Genomic DNA, 23514 nt, shown 5'->3' on the forward strand with positions numbered 1-23514 from the left:
GAAACTGTAGGCATCCAGACCTTTAGGTCCTTTATCAACATTGTGCATATATGTTAACATGGGCAGACAAAGTCATATGTATAATACACCAAATTTATAACATGTATATTTTTCCATACAGAACTATCTGAGAGTTGCCCTACAGGAAGTTGAGTCTGGATGCACTGGCAAAACACTTATAGTGAAACCCTACACCACCACCGAAGAGGTCTGCCAAATGTGCGCACAGAGATTTAAAGTACAGGACCCTTCAGACTACGGACTCTTCCTTTACATTGATGACACTTGGCAGCAATTAAGCGAGGATACTTACCCCCAAAAGATCAAAGCTGAGCTACACAGTCGGCCTCATCTCCAAGTCTTCCATTTTGTGTACAAACGCATCAGTAACAATCATAAAGGTATCATCAGCTATGATAATGAAGATATGTCAGATACAGACTTGTAGATATTATGTCATTTATTATCATGGTTTTACAGCATAGATAGCTGGCTGCCGCTTCTGATACGATAACAGAGGAGGAATTCTCGTCGTTTTTGGGCATTCTGCACCTGCATTAGCTATTAGGTGAATACAGATAGAACATGTGGTTGTGTTAACTCATGAGTACCTGTTTAAATGTCCTAGACAGGATAGTTAACACGTTTGAGGAGCACTTTTGAGTTCAACAGTCTAGAATCCTGTACATTCTATAAAATGTCTAAATTATGGGACAGAAGAATGGTCTTCACTACCAACGGAATGTTCATGCCATTCATCATCTGTATGCCACCATCTTCCTAGAAGGACAATGTATGTACGGAGGACTTTTTTTTTAAAAAAAAATGTGCCTGTGTTTTTTTTTTTAGTTCTAAACGGGTTACTTACTTTTCAAGGAGAAGAGCAAGGGTATGAAAATATTTCTTGATTAACTGCAATTGGTTGGCACTGAAGTTCATTTTTTCATTTAAAGGGATACTAATCCCACATTTTTTTTATTTAATGAGTCAGACAGAGCATGCAATTTTAAGCAACTTTCTAATTTACTCCTGTTATCAATTTGTCTTAGTTCTCTTGACATTTATATTTGAAAAAGCTGGAATTTAATCTTAAGAGCCGGCCCATTTTTGGTTTAGCACCTGGGTAGCACTTAGTGATTGGTTGCTAAATTTAGAAACCAATTAGAAAGTGCTACCCAGGTGCTGAACAAAAAAATGGTCCGGCTCCTATGCTTACATTTCTGCTTTTTCAAATAGAGATAGCAAGAGAACAAAGACAATTTGATAATAGGAGTAAATTAGAAAGTTGCTTAAAATTGCATGCTCTATCTGAATCATGAAAGAAAAAAATTAGTATCCCTTTAAGACCAGTCATCTCTTATGTATGTATTCCCCATGTACTCTCAATTCATTTTGCAATTAAGGAGAGGGATTCATCACAACTTTTGTATTATGTATATAGTATATATTTTTTTTCTTAAAGATTTACTGTTTTGTAAGTTGTTTTTTTTATAGAGTTGACGAACCTCGCTTTTAACCATGATTGTCTTAGGATAATGTCAGCTACGGTAGATTAATTTAGAAGCAATAATGCCAGTGATATCGTTATTTATGTCACAAGGCTGAACCAACTGTGCCGGCATGGTGGTCCCTTGCGTTCTTTTTGTATACTTATGTATTATATCTTTCAGCAATATTTTTTTCTGTTCACTACAGCAATGGCTGGTTCATGATATTTTGAGATTATTACTGCAAATAGGAAACAGACTGTTCACATTGTATTAATGTACAAAGCAAAGAGGCATTGCTTTGCTCTTCTTGCTGTTTTGTATTTATTTGAAACATACATCTCAAAGGAAAAAAATATATTTGTTTTCTACCACATGCCCCTGTTTTTATTTTTACATCATTATAAAGAGTATACCAAAGACATCAGGCTTCTAAGCACAATTTAATAACCCACCCACACTGAAAATACAGTATAAAATAATAACTGATATCTGCATTTAAGGGGATTTTTAACTTCAATATTTTATGAATTAAAGGGATAGGAAAGTCAAATTTATGATTCAGAGCATGTAATTTTAAGACACTTTTAAATTCACTTCTATTTTCAAATGTACCTTGTTCACTTAGTATCTCTTGTTGAAAAAGAATAAGCACATATCCTACACTAGTGAGAGCTAGCTGCTGATTGGTGCCTGCACACGTTTGTCTCTTGTGATTGGCTAACTAGATGTGTTCAGCTAAATTCCAGTAGTTCCTTCAGCAAAGGATAACAAGAGAATGAAGCAAATTTGAGAACAGAAGTAAATTGAAAAGTTGTTTAAAATTGTATGTTCTATCAAAATCATGAAAGAAAATGTGGTTGCCTGTCATCACATTTCTTTTTTTAAGGACACATTAGGCAATAATAAGCATAATCAATTGAAACAATCTGTGAACAATCTATAGAATTGTGTTCTACAATAGTAAAGTTAAAAAATAGTTAATATCTAACTAACTAAACATTTAAGAATCTCCAATCATATTTTCTACGTGTTTTTTTTTTCTCCCATGCTTTATTTAGATCTAAATCGTGTGTTTTTTTCTCCCATATCTTATTTAGATCTACTTTTTTATTAATGTTTACATACCATACAGTGGTAATTAATAGTTTGTTTTCATAGTGCCTGCACAATTCTAAGATATTTTAATGTTATTGTTTAAAAATATAGATAATCCCTTTTTTACCCATTCCCCAGTTTTGCATAAAAACACTGTTATATTAAAGGGACACTGTACCCAAATTTTTTCTTTCATGATTCAGGTAGAGCATGGCATTTTAAGCAACTTTCTAATTTACTCCTATTATCAAATTTTCTTCATTATCTTGGTATCTTTATTTGAAATGCAAGAAAGTAAGTTTAGATGCCGGCCCATTTTTGGTGATCAACCTGGGTTGTTCTTGCTGATTGGTGGATAAACTCATCCACCAATAAAAAAGTGCTGTCCAGAGTTCTGAATAAAAAAAAAACGCTTAGATGTCTTCTTTTTAAAATAAAGATAGCAGGAGAAAGAAGAAAATTTGATAATATGAATAAATTAGAAAGTGGCTTAAAATTGCATGCTCTATCTGAATCATGAAAGAAAAAATTTGGGTTCAGTGTCCCTTTAATACACTTTTTGCCTCTGTGATTACCTTGTATCTAAGCCTTTGCAAACTGCCAAAGGTCTTTTGACAGACATACATTTTAGCCAATCAGTGCTGACTCATAAATAACTCCACGGGAGTGAGCACAATGTTGTCTATATGAGCCTACCTAGGTTTCTCTTTCAACAAAGAATGACAAGAGAATAAAGCAAATTTGATCATAAAAGTAAATTGGAAAGTTGTTTAAAATTGCATGCCCTATATGAATCATAAAATGTTTAATTTTGACTTGACTGTCCCTTTAAGAGCAAGAGTGTCCAAATCCAATGCAGTCCTATTTGTGTTATAAACCCTGTCGAAAAATAAGCAACACATCTTATATATTATTTTTTTTCTGGCAGTGATATTCCTTAAACAAGGCTGTATGAGAGGTTTGGATTTGGGTATTTCTATATGTAAACTGTAATGTCAAAAAATCTTAGCCTTATGAATTCTTTATCAAAGCAATCCACGTGCCATTTCTTTTCATGTATGGAGATTGGATTTAATGGTCATCTATTGTGCTTTGGAGCCACAGATATTATTGTATGTACTGTTTGGTTTTTTAATGGCTTGAAGCTCTATAATGTTATGTTGTACAAGTTAATGCTCACAGTTTTTGGCATTCAGTTCTTTCCATACAATGGTTTTTTTCTTGCAACTATTTTCTGAATGTAAAGCTATCTAAAATTAAAACTTTGCGGTCTGTATTTAGAACTTTGAACAATGGAATGAACATGAGATGATTAGGCAGTTTAAAGTTCACGAAGAGACATTGTACAAGTAAGATGCTTTGGTAAAAACAAAGAAATCTGTTTCTACTTAACAATTCAATTGCTATCACAATATACCTTAAACCATTATGGTGTGACACCATTTGCCAGCTTTTGTATTATCAGTGCCTATAGCCTTGGGTTTGATGGAAAAATATACAAGGTTAGAAACATGTTAATAATTAGCTAGTTCAGCTAGCCATATTTTGTTGTTATTCTATTTGGAATCGTGTGTTATTATGCATGTTCAGTTCCTTTTCTTGCCAGGCCTTCATATTGCAAAAGCCGAGATTGCTTAACAAAGTAATAAACAAGCCACATGGAATTCATAGAATGAACATAGTTTTCTATGAAAAAACTATTCAAGAAGACTAGAAAAACAACAATATTTACTGAAAAGAGTTTTTGGCAAATCAAGATTATACTGGTTCCATCTCTGTAATATTTTTGATAGATGTATAAACAATGATTTTATGAGTTTAAGTCACAAAATTTCAGACAAGTATATGAATTTACAATATCTACTGTGTGTGGCTAAAGTAAAACATTTTTATAAATTGCTATACAAGTGAGCCTACTCTGAGAAGCTAACATGGGTATATAGTCTTGTTGTGAGAAGATAGGTCTTGTTTTGCTAACATTAGATTTGCAGAGAGTCCTCTATGACTAGCAGCTAAAGTAAAGTTGTATAGTAGACTGAAAAAGATTAAGTAGCTTTATGTATTAGTTGGATCAGTGATTTAGGGGTCGATTTATCAAAGGCTTTGCTTGCCTTCACCCCCCCCTACGACTGCAGGTTCTCACAAGGGAACCTACAGTCCGTATTTATCAAGCAGCGGTCATAAGACCGCTGCTTCCCTAACCTCTTCTCCACCTCTTAGGTCAGGGGTGTCCAAACTTTTTTCGAAGAGTGCCAGATTTGATGAAGTGAACATGTGCGAGGGCCGACCATTTTGCCTGACATTCTTTTAAACCATTTAAATTAAATGCAAATGAACTATTTTATGCAAAGTTTTTTGAAAAACGGCATACTTTTCATTTTGTGACTTGGATGACAAATCTAAACAGGTGTTAAATCACTCTGCCTTTAATATAAAAAAACCAGGAAGCTGAAATATGTCAGGAACATTGTAAAGTACATTACACAAAGTAATAAAGGTTGTCTGTCAACTTTTAAGTTAAAAAAATGTGAACCGGAACATAACACCAAGTATACATGTGTTCAAATATATTTATAACCGATTTAGACCAACTGACATTAACTGAGATTTTACAATGTATTCATCTCAACTGAAAAAAAAAAAAACTTGCCTAAGATCTGGAAGCGGCCTGTCCTGGAAGCGGCGTCCCTCACTGTCAACTTTTCGTTTCTTATTTGTAGTTGCCATTATAAAAATTGGCAAGATTCCTATATGCTCCCTTGTCTGCTTTATACATTTATCCTGAGTGCACAGCCCTGCCTGCCTGTCAGTGTGTTGTCTGTGCAGTTACTGCTCCTTGTGAAGGTGTTTGGTAGGCAGAAGTTTTTTTTCTTCTTCAATAGCCCTTAATGGTCGCCCTTGTGGCTGTGTGTGGAGGCGCAGGGAGAAGGAAAGCCCAAATATCGCGACGTCCGAGATCTTGCAAGATTTGTGCTTTCCTTCTCCCTGTGCCGGCTGATGACATCAAGTCCCGCGGCGAGAGATCCAGGAGTCCTGAGCGGCGCTCGGGGACTCACTGGGGGGCCGTAAGATCTATATTTGGGCAACTTATCTGTGGGGCCTTATCAGTCCGGAACGCGTGCCGCAATTGGCCCGCGGGCCGGACTTTGGACATGCCTGTCTTAGGTGGAGAATTTTAATCTCCCCAGTCTCGTCCGACCAGGTAGATTGACAGCTCCTGCCCGCACATGATTGGCTGTGCGCAGGCAGGGGGCGACATTGCACAAGAGCGCAAAATAGCTATCTAGTCTAGTGCAATGCTGAATTCTGTCAGCGGAATTCAGCCCACCAGAGGTGAGCTGCGGCATACAGGGGCGCATAGGTACACTACTGTCTGCCATTGTTTGATAAATCAACCCCTTAGTGTCAAAGTTGAATGGAGAAAAACATGGGTCTTACCTGTTTTGTTTGTTTCAAATAAGCTATTACTAACGCCTCCATTTTAAAGTTAATATTTCACTTATGTTTATACTATATAATACTAAGGGTAAAAAATTATTCCAGAGACGGTGTGTTTCAAAATTCCACTTAGTTGTAGGATGTTCCATAGCAAGTCCTCTGCTTGGGCTGTTTTACAATCAATACTCTTAAATGTAGAGATCCTGAGCTCTCTACTTTTTGTTTATTAACTTCTGTGGGGCTGTCCTATGACAAGTCGACAGTAATATCTGTGTGTGTGATTTTGTTGTTGTTCTTTAATTGGATGCTTATTGACTTAGGCAATATACATAAAATCTAAAGTATATTTTATATAAACTGGTGGAATTGTCCCAGATGTTAGTATTTGTTTGACAACACTGTTTGATGCAGTGCATCATAACAGACTCCATAATCATGACAAGGTTTTTACTGAAGAAAAAAAAGTGAAAAAAAATTATAATAAAAAAAAAACCATTTTATATAAATATATATATTTCATAGAGAGTTCTATGGCAGTTTCGGGTAAACTGTAAGGGTCTTTATAGTTTAATTATATCAATTGTTGGTATTATTAATGTGCATGTATTTTTTAATGTATAAAACCATGTTTCTCCAACATAGGTGTGTCCGGTCCACGGCGTCATCCTTACTTGTGGGATATTCTCTTCCCCAACAGGAAATGGCAAAGAGCCCAGCAAAGCTGGTCACATGATCCCTCCTAGGCTCCGCCTACCCCAGTCATTCTCTTTGCCGTTGTACAGGCAACATCTCCACGGAGATGGCTTAGAGTTTTTTAGTGTTTAACTGTAGTTTTTATTATTCAATCAAGAGTTTGTTATTTTAAAATAGTGCTGGTATGTACTATTTACTCAGAAACAGAAAAGAGATGAAGATTTCTGTTTGTATGAGGAAAATGATTTTAGCACCGTAACTAAAATCCATGGCTGTTCCACACAGGACTGTTGAGAGCAATTAACTTCAGTTGGGGGAACAGTGTGCAGTCTCTTACTGCTTGAGGTATGACACATTCTAACAAGACGATGTAATGCTGGAAGCTGTCATTTTCCCTATGGGATCCGGTAAGCCATGTTTATTAAGATAGTAAATAAGGGCTTCACAAGGGCTTATTAAGACTGTAGACTTTTTCTGGGCTAAATCGATTCATTATTAACACATATTTAGCCTTGAGGAATCATTTATTCTGGGTATTTTGATATGATTATATCGGCAGGCACTGTTTTAGACACCTTATTCTTTAGGGGCTTTCCCTAATCATAGTCAGAGCCTCATTTTCGCGCCGGTATGGCGCACTTGTTTTTGAGGACAGCATGGCATGCAGCTGCATGTGTGTGGAGCTCTGATACATAGAAAAGTCTTTCTGAAGGCATCATTTGGTATCATATTCCCCTTTGGGCTTGGTTGGGTCTCAGCAAAGCAGATTCCAGGGACTGTAAAGGGGTTAAATATAAAAACGGCTCCGGTTCCGTTATTTTAAGGGTTAAAGCTTCCAAATTTGGTGTGCAATACTTTTAAGGCTTTAAGACACTGTGGTGAAATTTTGGTGAATTTTGAACAATTCCTTCATACTTTTTCGCAATTGCAGTAATAAAGTGTGTTTAGTTTAAAATTTATTTTAAAATACTTTTTATTGAACATTTTTGTAAGAAACATACAAAGAAAGAAGTACTTTTATCATGACAATCTCATCCCTTCTGGTATATAGGTGTTTGGGGCCAATCAACTGTCTTTATGCCCAGCTATATACCTTATCACTAAGCATAGTACGAATCTCTAGCTTGGGCTAAGATTCCTTAGAAAATTTTCCCTTTGATCTTAACCTATCTTATATAACCAAAAAGGTGGGTCACATAATGGTGGGATGAGCAGTATTCGTTGCAAACATAGTAGAGTCAATTAGTAAAGTACTAGTTGTAAACAAACCAAACAATTCAAACAAACAATTTCTCCTTCCATTCATATATTAAACAGTGTCTCTTTCATAAGAATAGTATAGTACCTGAGAGTTGGAGACACTTCTTCCCGTGGCGCACTCCCGTCAGCCCCCTATCAGCTCATATGAGTTTCGGACCCTAGACCTCTGTTCCTGTCTACCTATCCAATATAGCCATACTTTTTGTACTGTTTCCCTATTGTTTAGAATTCCTGCTGCTTCCTCGTACATGGTGTAGGTGAATTGTATTTTATTATATATTTCTGTCCATGTTGGTGCGCCTACTTTCCAGTATCTTGCGATACATATTCTTGTGATTGTGCATAGAATTCTAATGAAGGTGTTCAAGTGTCTGTGATACGTCTCTATGGGTTCATGTAGTAGTGCTTGTTGTATGGTGAGGGTCATCTCCTCATCTATCAACTGACCTATAAACGAAGATAGTTTATTCCAAATTTCTTGCACAGATATGCAATCCCACCACATGTGTCTATATGTGCCTTTTTGTCCGCATCCTCTGTAACACAAGTTACTCCCCTGAGGCTTGAAGTGTGCCGACCTAACTGGGGTCAAATACCACCTGAAGGCTGTTTTTAGTGTGTTCTCTTTTAAGTCAACGCTTAGTAACCCCTTGTCTCCTGATTGAAAAATTAACTCCCACTCCTGTTTATGTTTTACTATATCCAGCTCCTTCTCCCATGCTAGCATCACTTGTGTCTTTGATTCAGAAGGGGGGGATTGGATAGATACATATAGCTTGGATATTGAGCGTTTGAGTCTATGTGGGCAGACACTAGAGATTTCTAACGGGGTGGTTACCTTGCTAGGTGCATTTTTGAGGAATTCTCGGAGAGAAGATTGCAATTGTAAATAAATGAACCATTGTAGCTTAAGGGGGGTGATCTTCTCTTGTAGCTGAGAGAAAGGTATCAGTGTGTTCTTTTCTATAATGTCAGCTACCCTGTAGAGACCTTTGTTTTCCCATTTTTCTAGATGTTTATGTGTATCTCCCTGTAATAGGTATCTAATTGGCATTAGCAATGAGTTTTTAGGGAAGATGTCCTCTCTTTTCTTAGTTGTTGACCAAACCTTAATGGTAAGGTTTCTTGTGTGTGAGTCTGAATGATAGCTATCAATCTTATTCTGTTGTGTGGCCCACAGAATGGAGTCCGGGTATGGTCTCCCCTCTAGCTCCGCTTCTAGTTTAATCCAAACAGCTTCTCCCTCTCTTTTCAGTATCATTGCATCTTGTGCTAATCTCGCTGCTCTATAGTAGTCCATTAGATTAGGTCCCCCGACCCCTCCTAGTGATCTATGTCTATGTATTAGGTGTCTAGAAATTCTTGCCATTTTAGTACCTCTTATGAAAGCTGAGAGATCTGTTTGTAGTCTTTCGATGTCTGCTTTGACAATCTTAATTGGTAGCGCTCTGAATAGGTATAGTACTCGGGGTAATATGGTCATTTTGACGGCAGCCAGTCTGCCCATCCAAGAGAAGTTATATTTACGCCATTTTGCTATGTCTTGTCTGATTTTTTGAAACAGAGGTAGGTAGTTGTGTTTATATAAGTGTTGTGTTTGTTGTGAAAGATAAATCCCTAAATACTTAAGTGTGTGCTTAACCCAACGAAAATCAAAGTTTAACTCCAGTAGCTTCCTAGTTTGGTGAGGGATAGCGATAGGGAGGACCTCACACTTGTCCGAATTAATTTTGTAACCTGAGATAGTCGAAAAGGATGTTAATACTGCATATAGGTTGGGTAAGGAGATGAGGGGTTTTGTGATGGTCAGTAGGATGTCGTCCGCGAATAGGGTCAATTTGTATTCTGATTGTGCTATCTTAACTCCTTCTATATCTGGATGTGCTCTAATACTAGCTGCCAGAGGTTCAATACAGAGCGCGAAAAGCAGGGGAGACAGGGGGCACCCCTGTCTCGTGCCATTAAGTATGGGGAATATAGCAGATCTGTATCCTCCCGCAGTCACCTGGGCTTGGGGTTGTGAGTAGATAGCTTGGATAGCTGTCATAAATGTGCCCTCAAAGCCCATTTTCAATAAAACCTTGGTCATATATTGCCAGTCAATCCTGTCGAACGCCTTCTCCGCATCCAGCGATAATAGCAGAGAAGGCGTCCTTTGTCTTTCTAGATGGTGAATAATATTAGTAATTCTACGTAGGTTATCTGGGGCTTCCCTATCCTTCACGAATCCCACCTGGTCTGGGTGGACCAAATTGGGGAGAATCTCCTTAAGGCGATTCGCTAGTATCTTAGTAAATAGTTTCAGATCCTGATTTATCAACGAGATTGGGCGGTAGTTCTTACATCTTTTGTGATCTCTATCGGGTTTGGGGATCACCACTATTTTGGCTAGGAGCAGCTCACTCGGGATAGAATTCCCTTCTAAAATATAGTTACAGACTTTGGTTAGGTGTGGTATTAGGGTGCCGCGAAACAATTTATAATATTCTCCCGTGAAACCATCGGGACCTGCTGCTTTACCAGGCTTAAGGTCTTTTACTGCTTTCACTACTTCTAAGGCAGTTATTGGGGCATTTAGGGTATCCTTTTGCTCTTTAGTTAAGACTTTTAATGGGCAGTTTGCTAAGAATGTGTCAGTATGTTTATCCGTCCCCGTGTTATGTAAGACTTTTTTCCCATCATACAATTTGCTATAGAAGGTGGCGAATGTATCAACTATTTCTTGTGGGTTCGAAGTCAATGTTCCCTGATCCGTTTCTATCGTAGGAATGAATGTAGCTTTGCCTCTTTCCCTGATCTTGTGTGCCATAAATTTATCTGGTTTGTTGGCATAGATTTAGTTTAAAATTTAAAGTGACAGTAACGGTTTTATTTTAAAACGTTTTTTGTGCTTTGTTATCAAGTTTATGCCTGTTTAACATGTCTGAACTACCAGATAGATTGTGTTCTGACTGTGGGGAAACCAAGGTTCCTTCTCATTTAACTATATGTATTTTATGTCATAAAAAAATTTAGTAAAAATGATGCCCAAGATGATTCCTCAAGTGAGGGGAGTAAGCATGGTACTGCATCATCCCCTCCTTCGTCTACACCAGTCTTGCCCATACAGGAGGCCCCTAGTACATCTGGTGCGCCAATACTCCTTACTATGCAACATTTAACGGCTGTAATGGATAATTCTATCAAAAACATTTTAGCCAATATGCCCACTTATCAGCGAAAGCGCGACTGCTCTGTTTTAGAAAATTCTGTAGAGCATGAGAACGCTGATGATATGGTTTCTGAAGGGCCCCTACACCAGTCTGAGGGGGCCAGGGAGGTTTTGTCTGAGGGAGAAATTTCAGATTCAGGAAACATTTCTCAACAAGCTGAACCTGATGTGATTACTTTTAAATTTAAGTTGGAACATCTCCGCGCTCTGCTTAAGGAGGTGTTATCCAATTTGGATGATTGTGATTATCTGGTCATTCCAGAACCACTATGTAAAATGGAAAAGTTCTTAGAGGCCCCGGGGCCCCCCGAAGCTTTTCCTATATCCAAGCGGGTGGCGTACATTGTTAGTAAAGAATGGGACAGGCCCGGTATACCTTTAGTACCTCCCCCCATATTTATAAAATTGTTTTCCTATAGTCGACCCCAGAAAGGACTGATGGCAGACAGTCCCCAAGGTCGAGGGGGCGGTTTCTACTCTACACAAGCGCGCCACTATACCCATAGAAGATAGTTGTGCTTTCCAAGATCCTATGGATAAAAAATTAGAAGGTCTGCTAAAGATGTTTGTTCAGCAAGGTTCCCTTCTACAACCAATTGCATGCATTGTCCCTGTCACTGCAGCCGCGTGTTTCTAGTTTGATGAGCTAGGAAAGGCGATTATTAGTAATTCTTCTTCTTATGAGGAGATTATGGACAGAATTCGTGCTCTTAAATTGGCTAATTCTTTCACCCTAGACGCCACCTTGCAATTGGCTAGGTTAGCGGCGAAAAAATTCTGGGTTTGCTATTGTGGCGCAGAGCGCTTTGGTTAAAATCTTGGGCAGCGGATGCGTCTTCCAAGAACAAATTGCTTGACATTCCTTTCAAGGGGAAAACACTCTTTGGCCCTGACTGGAAAGAGATTATCTCTGATATCACTGGGGGCAAGGGCCACGCCCTTCCTCAGGATAGGTCTTTTCAAGACCAAAAATAAACCTAAGTTTCGTCCCTTTCGCAGAAACGGATCAGCCCCAAGGGCTACGTCCTCTAAGCAGGAAGGTAATACTTCTCAAGCCAATCCAGCCTGGAGACCTATGCAAGGCTGGAACAAAGGAAAGCAGGCCAGGAAACCTGCCACTGCTACCAAGACAGCATGAAATGCGGGCCCCCGATCCGGGACCGGATCTGGTGGGGGGCAGACTCTCTCTCTTCGCTCAGGCTTGGGCAAGAGATGTTCTGGATCCTTGGGCGCTAGAAATAGTCTCCCAAGGTTATTCTCTGGAGTTCAAGGGGCTTCCTCCAAGGGGGAGGTTCCACAGGTCTCAGTTGTCTTCAGACCACATAAGAAGACAGGCATTCTTACATTGGGTAGAAGACCTGCTAAAAATGGGAGTGATTCATCCTGTTCCATTAGGAGAACAAGGGATGGGGTTCTACTCCAATCTGTTCATAGTTCCCAAAAAAGAGGGAACGTTCAGACCAATCTTAGATCTCAAGATCTTGAACAAGTTTCTCAAGGTTCCATCGTTCAAGATGGAAACCATTCGAACACTTCTTCCTTCCATCCAGGAAGGTCAATTCATGACCAAGGTGGATTTCAAGGATGCGTATCTACATATTCCTATCCACAAGGAACATCATCGGTTCCTAAGGTTTGCATTCCTGGACAAGCATTTCCAGTTCGTGGCATTTTCTTTCGGATTAGCCACTGCTCCTAGGATTTTCTCATAGGTACTAGGGTCCCTTCTGGCGGTGCTAAGACCAAGGGGCATTGCTGTAGTACCTTACTTGGACGACATTCTGATTCGAGCGTCGTCCCTTCCTCAAGTAAAGGCTCACACGGACATTGTCCTGGCCTTTCTCAGATCTCACAGATGGAAAGTGAACGTGGAAAAGAGTTCTCTATCTCCGTCAACGAGGGTTCCCTTCTTGGGAACTATAATAGACTCCTTAGAAATGAGGATTTTTCTGACAGAAGCCAGAAAAACAAAACTTCTAGACTCTTGTCGGATACTTCATTCCGTTCCTCTTCCTTCCATAGCGCAGTGCATGGAAGTGATAGGTTTGATGGTAGCGGCAATGGACATAGTTCCTTTTGTGCGCATTCATCTAAGACCATTACAACTGTTCATGCTCAGTCAGTGGAATGGGGACTATTCAGACTTGTCTCCGAAGATACAAGTAAATCAGAGGACCAGAGACTCATTCCGTTGGTGGCTGTCCCTGGACAACCTGTCACAAGGGATGACCTTCCGCAGACCAGAGTGGGTCATTGTCACGACCGACGCCAGTCTGATGGGCTGGGGCGCGGTCTGGGGATCCCTGAAAGCTCAGGGTCTTTGGTCTCGGGTAGAATCTCTTCTACCGATAAATATTCTGGAACTGAGAGCGATATTCAATGCTCTCAAAGCTTGGCCTCAGCTAGCGAGGGCCAAGTTCATACATCAACCATCAGGGGGGAACAAGGAGTTCCCTAGCGATGGAAGAAGTGACCAAAATCATTCTATGGGCGGAGTCTCACTCCTGCCACCTGTCTGCTATCCACATCCCAGGAGTGGAAAATTGGGAAGCGGATTTTCTGAGTCGTCAGACATTGCATCCGGGGGAGTGGGAACCCCATCCGGAAATCTTTGCCCAAGTCACTCAACCGTGGGGCATTCCAGACATGGATCTGATGGCCTCTCGTCAGAACTTCAGAGTTCCTTACTACGGGTACAGATCCAGGGATCCCAAGGCGGCTCTAGTGGATGCACTAGTAGCACCTTGGACCTTCAAACTAGCTTTTGTGTTCCCGCCGTTTCCTCTCATCCCCAGGCTGGTAGCCAGGATCAATCAGGAGAGGGCGTCGGTGATTTTGATAGCTCCTGCGTGGCCACGCAGGACTTGGTATGCAGATCTGGTGAATATGTCATCGGCTCCACCATGGAAGCTACCTTTGAGAGACCTTCTTGTTCTAGGTCCGTTCGACCCACTCCAGCTGACTGCTTGGAGATTGAACGCTTGATCTTATCAAAGCGAGGGTTCTCAGATTCTGTTATTAATACTCTTGTTCAGGCCTGAAAGCCTGTAACCAGAAAAATTACCACATAATTTGGTATATCTGTTGGTGTGAATCTGCAGGATTCCCTTGGGACAAGGTTAAGATTCCTAAGAGTCTATCCTTCCTTCGAGAAGGATTGGAAAAAGGATTATCTGCAAGTTCCTTGATGGGACAGATTTCTGCCTTGTCTGTGTTACTTCACAAAAAGCTGGCAGCTGTGCCAGATGTTCTAGCCTTTGTTCAGGCTCTGGTTAGAATCAAGCCTGTTTACAAAATTTTGACTCCTCCTTGGAGTCTCAACCTAGTTCTTTCAGTTCTTCAGGGGGTTCCGTTTGAACCCTTACATTCCGTTGATATTAAGTTATTATCTTGGAAAGTTTTGTTTTTGGTTGCAATTTCTTCTGCTAGAAGAGTTTCAGAATTATCTGCTCTGCAGTGTTCTTCTCCTTATCTGGTGTTCCATGCAGATAAGGTGGTTTTGCGTACTAAACCTGGTTTTCTTCCAAAAGTTGTTTCTAACAAAAACATTAACCAGGAGATAGTTGTGCCTTCTTTGTGTCCTAATCCAGTTTCAAAGAAGGAACGTTTGTTGCACAACTTGGATGTAGTTCGTGCTCTCAAATTTTACTTAGCAGCTACTAAGGATTTCAGACAAACTTTGTCTTTGTTTGTTGTTTATTCTGGTAAACGGAGAGGTCAAAAAGCAACTTCTACCTCTCTCTCCTTCTGGATTAAAAGCATTATCCGATTGGCTTATGAGACTGCCGGACGGCAGCCTCCTGAAAGAATCACAGCTCACTCCACTAGGGCTGTGGCTTCCACATGGGCCTTCAAGAACGAGGCTTCTGTTGATCAGATATGTAAGGCAGCGACTTGGTCTTCACTGCACACTTTTTCTAAATTTTACAAATTTGATACTTTTGCTTCTTCTGAGGCTATTTTTGGGAGAAAGGTTTTGCAAGCCGTGGTGCCTTCCATTTAGGTGACCTGATTTGCTCCCTCCCTTCATCCGTGTCCTAAAGCTTTGGTATTGGTTCCCACAAGTAAGGATGACGCCGTGGACCGGACACACCTATGTTGGAGAAAACAGAATTTATGTTTACCTGATAAATTACTTTCTCCAACGGTGTGTCCGGTCCACGGCCCGCCCTGGTTTTTTTAATCAGGTCTGATAATTTATTTTCTTTAACTACAGTCACCACGGTAACATATGGTTTCTCCTATGCAAATATTCCTCCTTAACGTCGGTCGAATGACTGGGGTAGGCGGAGCCTAGGAGGGATCATGTGACCAGCTTTGCTGGGCTCTTTGCCATTTCCTGTTGGGGAAGAGAATATCCCACAAGTAAGGATGACGCCGTGGACCGGACACACCGTTGGAGAAAGTAATTTATCAGGTAAACATAAATTCTGTTTTCTCTCTTGCTGGTTTTGAGCATGATATTATGATGTATTTTTTTGTTTTTCTTTAGCACACTGATGTGATTCAGGCAGTTTTCTCACTTGCCTGCATAAAGTGTTATGTATGATCGTTTAAATGATGTTTTTTGGTGTACACTTTATTATCAAGGGAGGTCTTATATGCTATACAAGTCTGTAGTAGCAACTAAGGGAGGTTATGTCTGAGGGCAATATGCAAGTTAAGTGATGGAAAATGAGTGCAAACATTAAGAGAATCTGACTCCATGATATACAGATTATACACTCCACTTGTACATTTTTATGATACCCGCCACATGCAGTAATTATCTTTATGCCAAGACCACAGTGTTACAGGCTATGTTGCCATTTTTTTACACTGCCAAGTAAGTTAAGTCACTAGCATTTCAGCAGGATGAAACTATTGTTAAATGCATACTGTGTGTATATAAATTATATATATATATATATATATATATATATATATATATATATATATATATATATATATATATATTTATATTTACAAAAAATGAAAGTCCTAAGCTACTAGCCAGGCCAAAATGTCACTCTCCTCTTCTGATCCCACCCATCACCTGCCCACACCATTCCCACTACCCGCCCACACCACTCCCACTACTTCACCCCCTCTTTGCATATAGTTAGCCATAGTGAAACCATCACTTAAGGACAGAGAGCATTTTAGTAATACATATTGGATTACTACACACAAGTGTGTGTATTGATACAATGGTTCTTGAAATCTTGCCCTGACAGGTCTCAAATGAGTGGCACTAATGCTGATGGTTTCCTATATATTTTTAACAACACAACAACAATGCGTTGTCTAACCAGCATTTTTCTCAAATTATAGACTACTAATTCATCTTATTCGCTATATATTTATATATATACTGTGATATAATCTGAACTTTTTAAATTATAGAAAACCGTACTAAAGGGATTTAAGGTGTAGTTTCAATAAGCTCAAACATGCCAGCTCATTTGAAAAGAAATCTCTTGGGTATTTTAGATTTTAGTTTAAGTTGTTTTGGACATTTTCCAATTATATTAATGTGAAAAAATATTGGGAAACTATTGTCTACTTTTGTTTATTAATGACTATCCCCTTAAAGTGAATGTCAATTTTGATGCTAAAGTGCCCGGTTTTTAAAAATTCGATTAAAAACAGGGGCACTTTAATTCATAAAAATTTACATTTCACTCCTGTTGAGAAAAAAAACTTACCTTTTAATCTTGACAGCAACTCCAGCTTCCTCCGCCCGTTGCAAAGCCTCTTCCTGGGTCTAAAATGAGGAATCCGGCTTCCTCCAATCACAATGTTGAATCAGACACTGATTCCCCGGGGGGAAGCCGTGATTGGAGGATGACCTATCCATCATTTCTGACGTCGGAAATGGCTTGCAACGACCGGAGGAAGCTGGAGCTGCTGTGAAGATTAAAAGGTAAGTTTTTTTTTTTCACAACACAAGTGAAATGTAAATTTTGATGAATTAAAGTGCCCATGTTTTTAATCAAATTTTTAAAAACCGGGCACTTTAGCATCAAAATTGACATTCACTTTAAAGGAACACTGAATGGCTGCTATCTCTCATGCAGATCTAATGTATTTCATCTGCAAAAACATGATTTTCAGTTCAATGCTTAAGCATCATAAAATTTATATGAGTTTTTGCACCATCTTTAGTGCTGTGCGTCCTCAGTAATCTCATGCAAGCCAAGTTGTCATCATACAATGTTTATTTAGTCAATGATGAAACTTTTTTTTTTCATTTACCTTGTGCTCCATAAATTGTGTTTTTTTTTTAAATAAAAAAAAAAAATCTCTAAGTGCAAGTGAATTGGTCAAATTCAGTAAGTTAAAAAGAATCCTGGCCCTTTTATGAATTATGAGGACTAAAAAAAAAAAAGAATACCTCCCAGTTTCAAAATAAATAAATACATTACATACAGGAGAAAGAAACTACACAAATGTGTAGTTGCAAAAAAAAAACATATGCTTAAGATTTAAAACATTAAACATTAATTCTTCAGAAAATACAGGTTTTCTATTTTCTTTTAAGTTCAGATGTATCTTGAAGAGAAATGAGTCAGATATGGGTTTACAATGACAGGTAAAGAATGTAGTATGTACTGTACAAGTAAAGAGATATCTTCATAGTAATGAAACTGTACTGTATTGGTCTGCTGGTTCAGACATTTGACATGCAAGTTAGGTGGTATGTTGTTAAAGGAAATTTTGTAATTAAATGAATGTGCTGGCACAGATACTATCCCCTTTTAGGTTAGGAGTTACTGATATTAATACTTAAAGGGATACTAAACCTATTTTTTTTTTTCTTTCATGATTCAGATAGAGCATGCGATTTTAAGCACCTTTCTAATTTACTCCTATTATCAATTTTTCTTTGTTCTCTTGCTATCTTGATTTGAAAAAGCAGTACTGTAAGCTTTAGAGCCGGACCATTTTTTGTTCAGAACCTGGGTAGCACTTGCTGATTTGTGGCTAAATGTAGCAAACCAATCAGCAAGCTCTACCAAAGTGCTGAACTAAAAGAGGGGCCGGCTCCTAACCTTTTATTACTGCTTTTTCAAATCAAGATAACATGAGAACAAAGAAAAATTGATAATAGGAGTAAATTAGAAAGTTGCTTAAAATTGCATGCTTTATCTGAATCATGAAAGAAAATGTGGGGTTAGTATCCCTTTAAAGAAAAAAAACACTAATTATTTAAAGTATTTTTGTTTTTTTATTCTATAGGTTACATTTAAAAAAGATGGGTAGGAAGAATTCTTATTCTTAAGGATGGTAAAATAAAATGTAATGATTTTTTTTGAATGCCAATGCATACATAAAAAGTGTGTTTAAAAAACTGTATTCTAACAAAGATCAATGTTTGTTTTTTTATTAAAAAATTAGAGTAATTTTCATCTGTATATACCTGTTTCCTGTAATATGTATTTGCACATAATACATGGCAAAATTGTTTGATAAAATGGTGTTTTGTGTATTTATTTATTTATTTATTTATTTTTTTGTTTTGTTTTGTCTTGTGATAAAAAAAAAAACAGTGAGGCTACACATTTCCAAACAGAAATTATGACATTTTTAAAAAAATATTTCTGCATATTTTATTCTAAAAACAGGCATATAGAATGTTCCCTATTTCTGATTTATATAACTCATTAGGTAAAACGAAGTTAAATTGAAAGCAACGCCAATAATATTTTGAATCAAGAAACGTTAACATTTTTAACTGATGAAAGGGCCTCGTTGTTTTGAAAGCTTGCAATTGTATTCCCATTTTAAGGTTATTACATGTACAGCTCTTGTTGTTTATTTATTTGCAAAATTATTATTTATGCTTTCATCTAATACACAGCTGACAAACAGTTAAAGGGACAGTCTAGTCAAAATTAAACTTTCATCAACTTTCCATCTTTTATCATCAAATTTGCTTTGTTCTCTTGGTAATTCTTATTTGAAACAAAACCTAGGTAAGCTCATATGCTAATTTCTAAGCCCTTGAGGGCTGCCTCTTATCGAATATTTTTTAAATTCCTTTTCACAACAAAAGACTGATAAGTTCATGTGGGTCATATAGATAACACAAGACAATACTAAATGCAAGTCAACAGATAATAAACAGTCACCGTCATGTGATCAGGGGGCTGGAAGAAGGTTCTTAGATACAAGGTAATCACAGAGGTAAAAGGTATATTAAAGGGACATAATACTCATATGCTAAATCACTTGAAACTGATGCAGTATAACTGTAAAAAGCTGACAGGAAAATATCACCTGAGCATCTCTATGTAAAAAAGGAAGATATTGTACCTCACAATTTCCTCACCTCAGCAGAGTAAGTTCTGTGTAAAAAGTTATACTTCCGCTGCAGCCCAGCTGCAGGTAAAAAAAAATGAAGAAATGAACAGCAGCCACTCGGCATCAGCAGTGCTGAGGTCATTAACTCATGAGATTTAATTGTAAACTTCCTTACACTGAATAGGGAAATAACATGTCCCGGGACAGACATACTGATTTGCTGCTTAGAAGTCCTTTACAATGGGATGTGGCTACTGAGGAACTTTTGAGGTAAAATATCTTTCTTTTTTACATAGAGATGTTCAGGTGATATTTTCTAGTCAGCTTTTTACAGCTATACTGCATCACTTTCAGGTGTTTAAACATTTGGGCATTATGGCCCTTTAATATAACTGTGTTGGTTATGCAAAACTGGGAAATGGGTAATAAAGGTATTATCTATCTTTTAAAACAATAACAATTCTATTGTAGACTGTCCATTTAACACTGGGATGATAAAATCCATCACAACTGATGAGTGAGAGTTACCATATGATCACTACAGTATTGAAGGACCACTAAACACAGTAGATTTGCATAATCAACAAATGCAAGATAACAAGACAATACAATAGCATTTACTCAAATGAGAAGTAGATTTTTTCTAACAAATTTCCAAGTTATGTATATTTCCACTCCCCCTGTACCATGTGACAGCCATCAGCCAATCACAAATGCATATACATATAGTCTGTGAATTCTTGCACATGCTCAGTAGGAGCTGGTGACACAAAAAGTGTAAATATATAAGACTGTGCACATTTTTTTTTATGGAAGTAAATTGGAAAGGTGTTTAAAATTACATGCTGTATCTGAATCATGAAAATGTGATTTTACCTAAGTGTCCCTTTAATTTGTTTTTAAGAAAAGTTACAGATTTAATCTGTCCATATCATAAAATTGAAAGTTTATAGTATATATTTGTAATTCAGTCAATCAATAAAACACTCAAAATGACAGATTTTCAACACTCGTTCAACAGTTTCAACTATGGTTGTACAAATAGATAACAATGGTTTACAAACGATTTTCAGGATATCTGAACTGGAGCACAGGTGAAATAATCAGCTGATTATTAAACACGGTTATTAACCTACTATCCCCAAGGCAATCCTAACTGCTGGAAATGCTTCAACTGGGGGAAAGATCTTCGACCCTGTGACGTCTGGTGTCCATGCCCCCCTTGTAACAGTTCTAACAATAAAACTGGTTAGTAGCAGGCGTGTCTACAAGTTATAAGTAAAATAAGGTAAATACTAAGCGTACATAAGCACTAAAATATAATAAAACTATAAATTAACCACAGTGCATACAAATTAAGGATATGTTATAGAGTCCTAGTAGCAGCATAACCAGCATGGGGTAATAACCCTAATTGCTTGTGCTTGATTGCAGAAGATCACGTAGAAACATAAAAGGTAGGAAAGGAAATACAATAGCGCATCCAACCCAAAAGGAAAGGTACTCACACTTGGGTGAGCTATAACTAAGCTTTGGTATAAAGCCCCATGGCTCTCAAGGAAACTTCCAAGATCCAGTTAAAGTGAAATATAATTGATTAAAACCAAGGACAATAAAACAGCTTGCAAATCACACAACAGTATGACTTTGAGACCTGACAGCATATAATACAAATGTCTTTATGCTTTTTCAAGGATATTTATTATTTGCTGCCTTTTAAGTCACTTCCTGATTGGTGGAAAGTCCTCTGTGTCATTCATTTTCTGCATGTTATGTGAATCATTTCCTAGCACTGTTTTTGGTAGCGGAATAGAGTATCTCATAAAAAAATTAAACTTAGCAAGTTTCTCACAGACACAGCTCACATCAGAAGCCCACATTGGAATTTAGCCCCCCTGCTCCTTCACGATAAGGACTGTGTGAGAAGGCAGCAGAGCAAGCAACAGAACAGAATGAATTTCAAGCGTTAATTGACTTCTTAAAGGGCCATTATACACTCATTTTTTCTTTGCATAAATGTTTTGTAGATAATCTATTTATATAGCCCATAAAGTTTTTTTTTTTAATTAATGTATAGTTTTGCTTATTTTTAAATAACATTGCTCTGATTTTCAGACTCCTAACCAAGCCCCAAAGTTTTATGTGAATACGCTCGACTACCTACTCCAGCTTGCTCCTGTTTGTGTAAAGGGTCTTTTCATATGCAAAAGAAGGGGGAGGGGGGAGTGTCTTATTTGCCACTTGCAGTGGGCTTTCCAGCTACCTTTTCAACAGAGCCAAAGTGACAGCTTCTAAGTAAGTTTTTAAACAGTTTTATACTGGATTTTTATATCAGTATCTGTGCATATTATTCTTTATAGTAGTGTCTATTACATGCAGTTATATGAAAATGAGTGTATACTGTCCCTTTAAAGGCATTTTCATTAAAGGCATATATGTGCTAAATATGTACAGTCATAGCCAAAAATATTGTCACTCCTGCATTTCTGTCAGATAATGCACCACTTCACCCAGACAATGGTTGCAATTACAAATGTTTAGGCATTCTCATGTTTATTTATTTTGTTTGTATTGGTAAGACACAAAAAAGTGGGGGGAAAAAGCCAAATCTGACACATTCCACGCAAAACTCCAAGAATGGATTGGACAAAATTATTGGCACCCTCAATTTAATATTTGGTAGCACACTACTTGAAATCAATCGCTTCCTGTAACCATCAATGAGTTTCTTACACCTCTCTACTGGAATTTTGGACGACTCTTATTTCGCCAACTGCTCCACAATTTTTGTTCTCAAATCCTCAGACAATTCTTTGCTGTTCTTTCTCTTCTCGATGCCTAGTGTGGCACACAGAGACACACAACAGAAAGGTTGAATCAATTTTTCACCATTTTAACTGGTTGCCGGTGTGATTTCTATATTGCCAGCGCCTGTTAATTGATACATGTGAGTTTAATTACAAATTACAGGAGCATCACAATCTTGGAATGCAATTATTTCTTACAATTTTGAGAAGGTGCCAATAATTTTATCCAGTCCATTTTTGGAGTTTTGCGTGGAATGTGTCAGATTTGGCTTTTTTTTCTCCACTTTTTTGTGTCATACCAATACAAACAAAATAAATAATCATGAGAATGCCTAAACATTTGTAATTGCAACAATTCTCTGGGCGAAGTGGTGCATTATCTGACAGAAATGCAGGGGTGCCGATATTTTTGGCCATGACTGTATATATAAATAAAATAACCTTCATTTAAAATATGTCCCAGTAAAATATGAGTGATTCTTCTTCAAAGATGCAAGTGTGGTATATGTAAATTTGTCCCTATAGAAAACAATATTGACCATTGCTCAATCACCTTAAAGGAAAAGTAAAGTCAAAATTTAAACAAATTGACTAAATAGAGCATGCAATTTTAAAGACTATACCAATGTACTTATATTATCATATATATTAGTTCTCTTGGTATCCTTTACTAAAGAGTAATTCTAGGTGAGCTCAAGAGCGCGCATGTTTCTTAAAGGGACACTGTACTCAATTTTTTTCTTTTGTGATTCAGATTGAGCATGAAATTTTAAGCAACTTTCTAATTTACTCCTATTATCAATTTTTCTTTGTTCTCTTGCTATCTTTATTTGAAAAAGAAGGCATCTAAGCTTTTTTTGGGTTCAGTACTCTGGACAGCAGTTTTTGATTGGTGGATGAATTTATCCACCAATCAGCAAGGACAACCCAGGTTGTTCACAATAAATGGGCCGGCATCTAAACTTACATTCTTGGATTTCAAATAAAGATACCAAGAGAATGAATAAAATTTGATAATAGGAGTAAATTAGAAAGTTGCTTAAAATGTCATGCTCAATCTGACTCACAAAAGAAAAAATTTGAGTACAGTGTCCCTTTAAGACATCTAGCAGCAATTTGTAACATTGTTTCTAACAGTATTATACATAGTTACAAACAATACTTCTATAGACTGCTATAGACACATGCACGATCCTAAGCTTCTATCACCCTTCCTAGGTTTAGTCTTCAACAA

At 37.7% G+C, this 23514-nt stretch overlaps 1 protein-coding gene across 1 annotated transcript in view; it reads left to right on the plus strand.

Moving 5' to 3' along the window:
- RIN2 (Ras and Rab interactor 2) overlaps positions 1–1257 on the plus strand; it is a 330034-nt gene extending 328777 nt beyond the window's left edge. Inside the window, exon 14 of the mRNA XM_053712006.1 lies at positions 122–1257. Coding sequence (XP_053567981.1) covers positions 122–448 — 327 coding nt within the window. The 3' untranslated portion in view covers positions 449–1257. The remainder of the gene's footprint in view (positions 1–121) is intronic.
- The last annotated feature ends 22257 nt before the right edge of the window (positions 1258–23514 follow it).

Source organism: Bombina bombina, chromosome 4, assembly GCF_027579735.1.
Source record: "Bombina bombina isolate aBomBom1 chromosome 4, aBomBom1.pri, whole genome shotgun sequence".
In the NCBI taxonomy this organism is placed as follows: domain Eukaryota; kingdom Metazoa; phylum Chordata; class Amphibia; order Anura; family Bombinatoridae; genus Bombina; species Bombina bombina.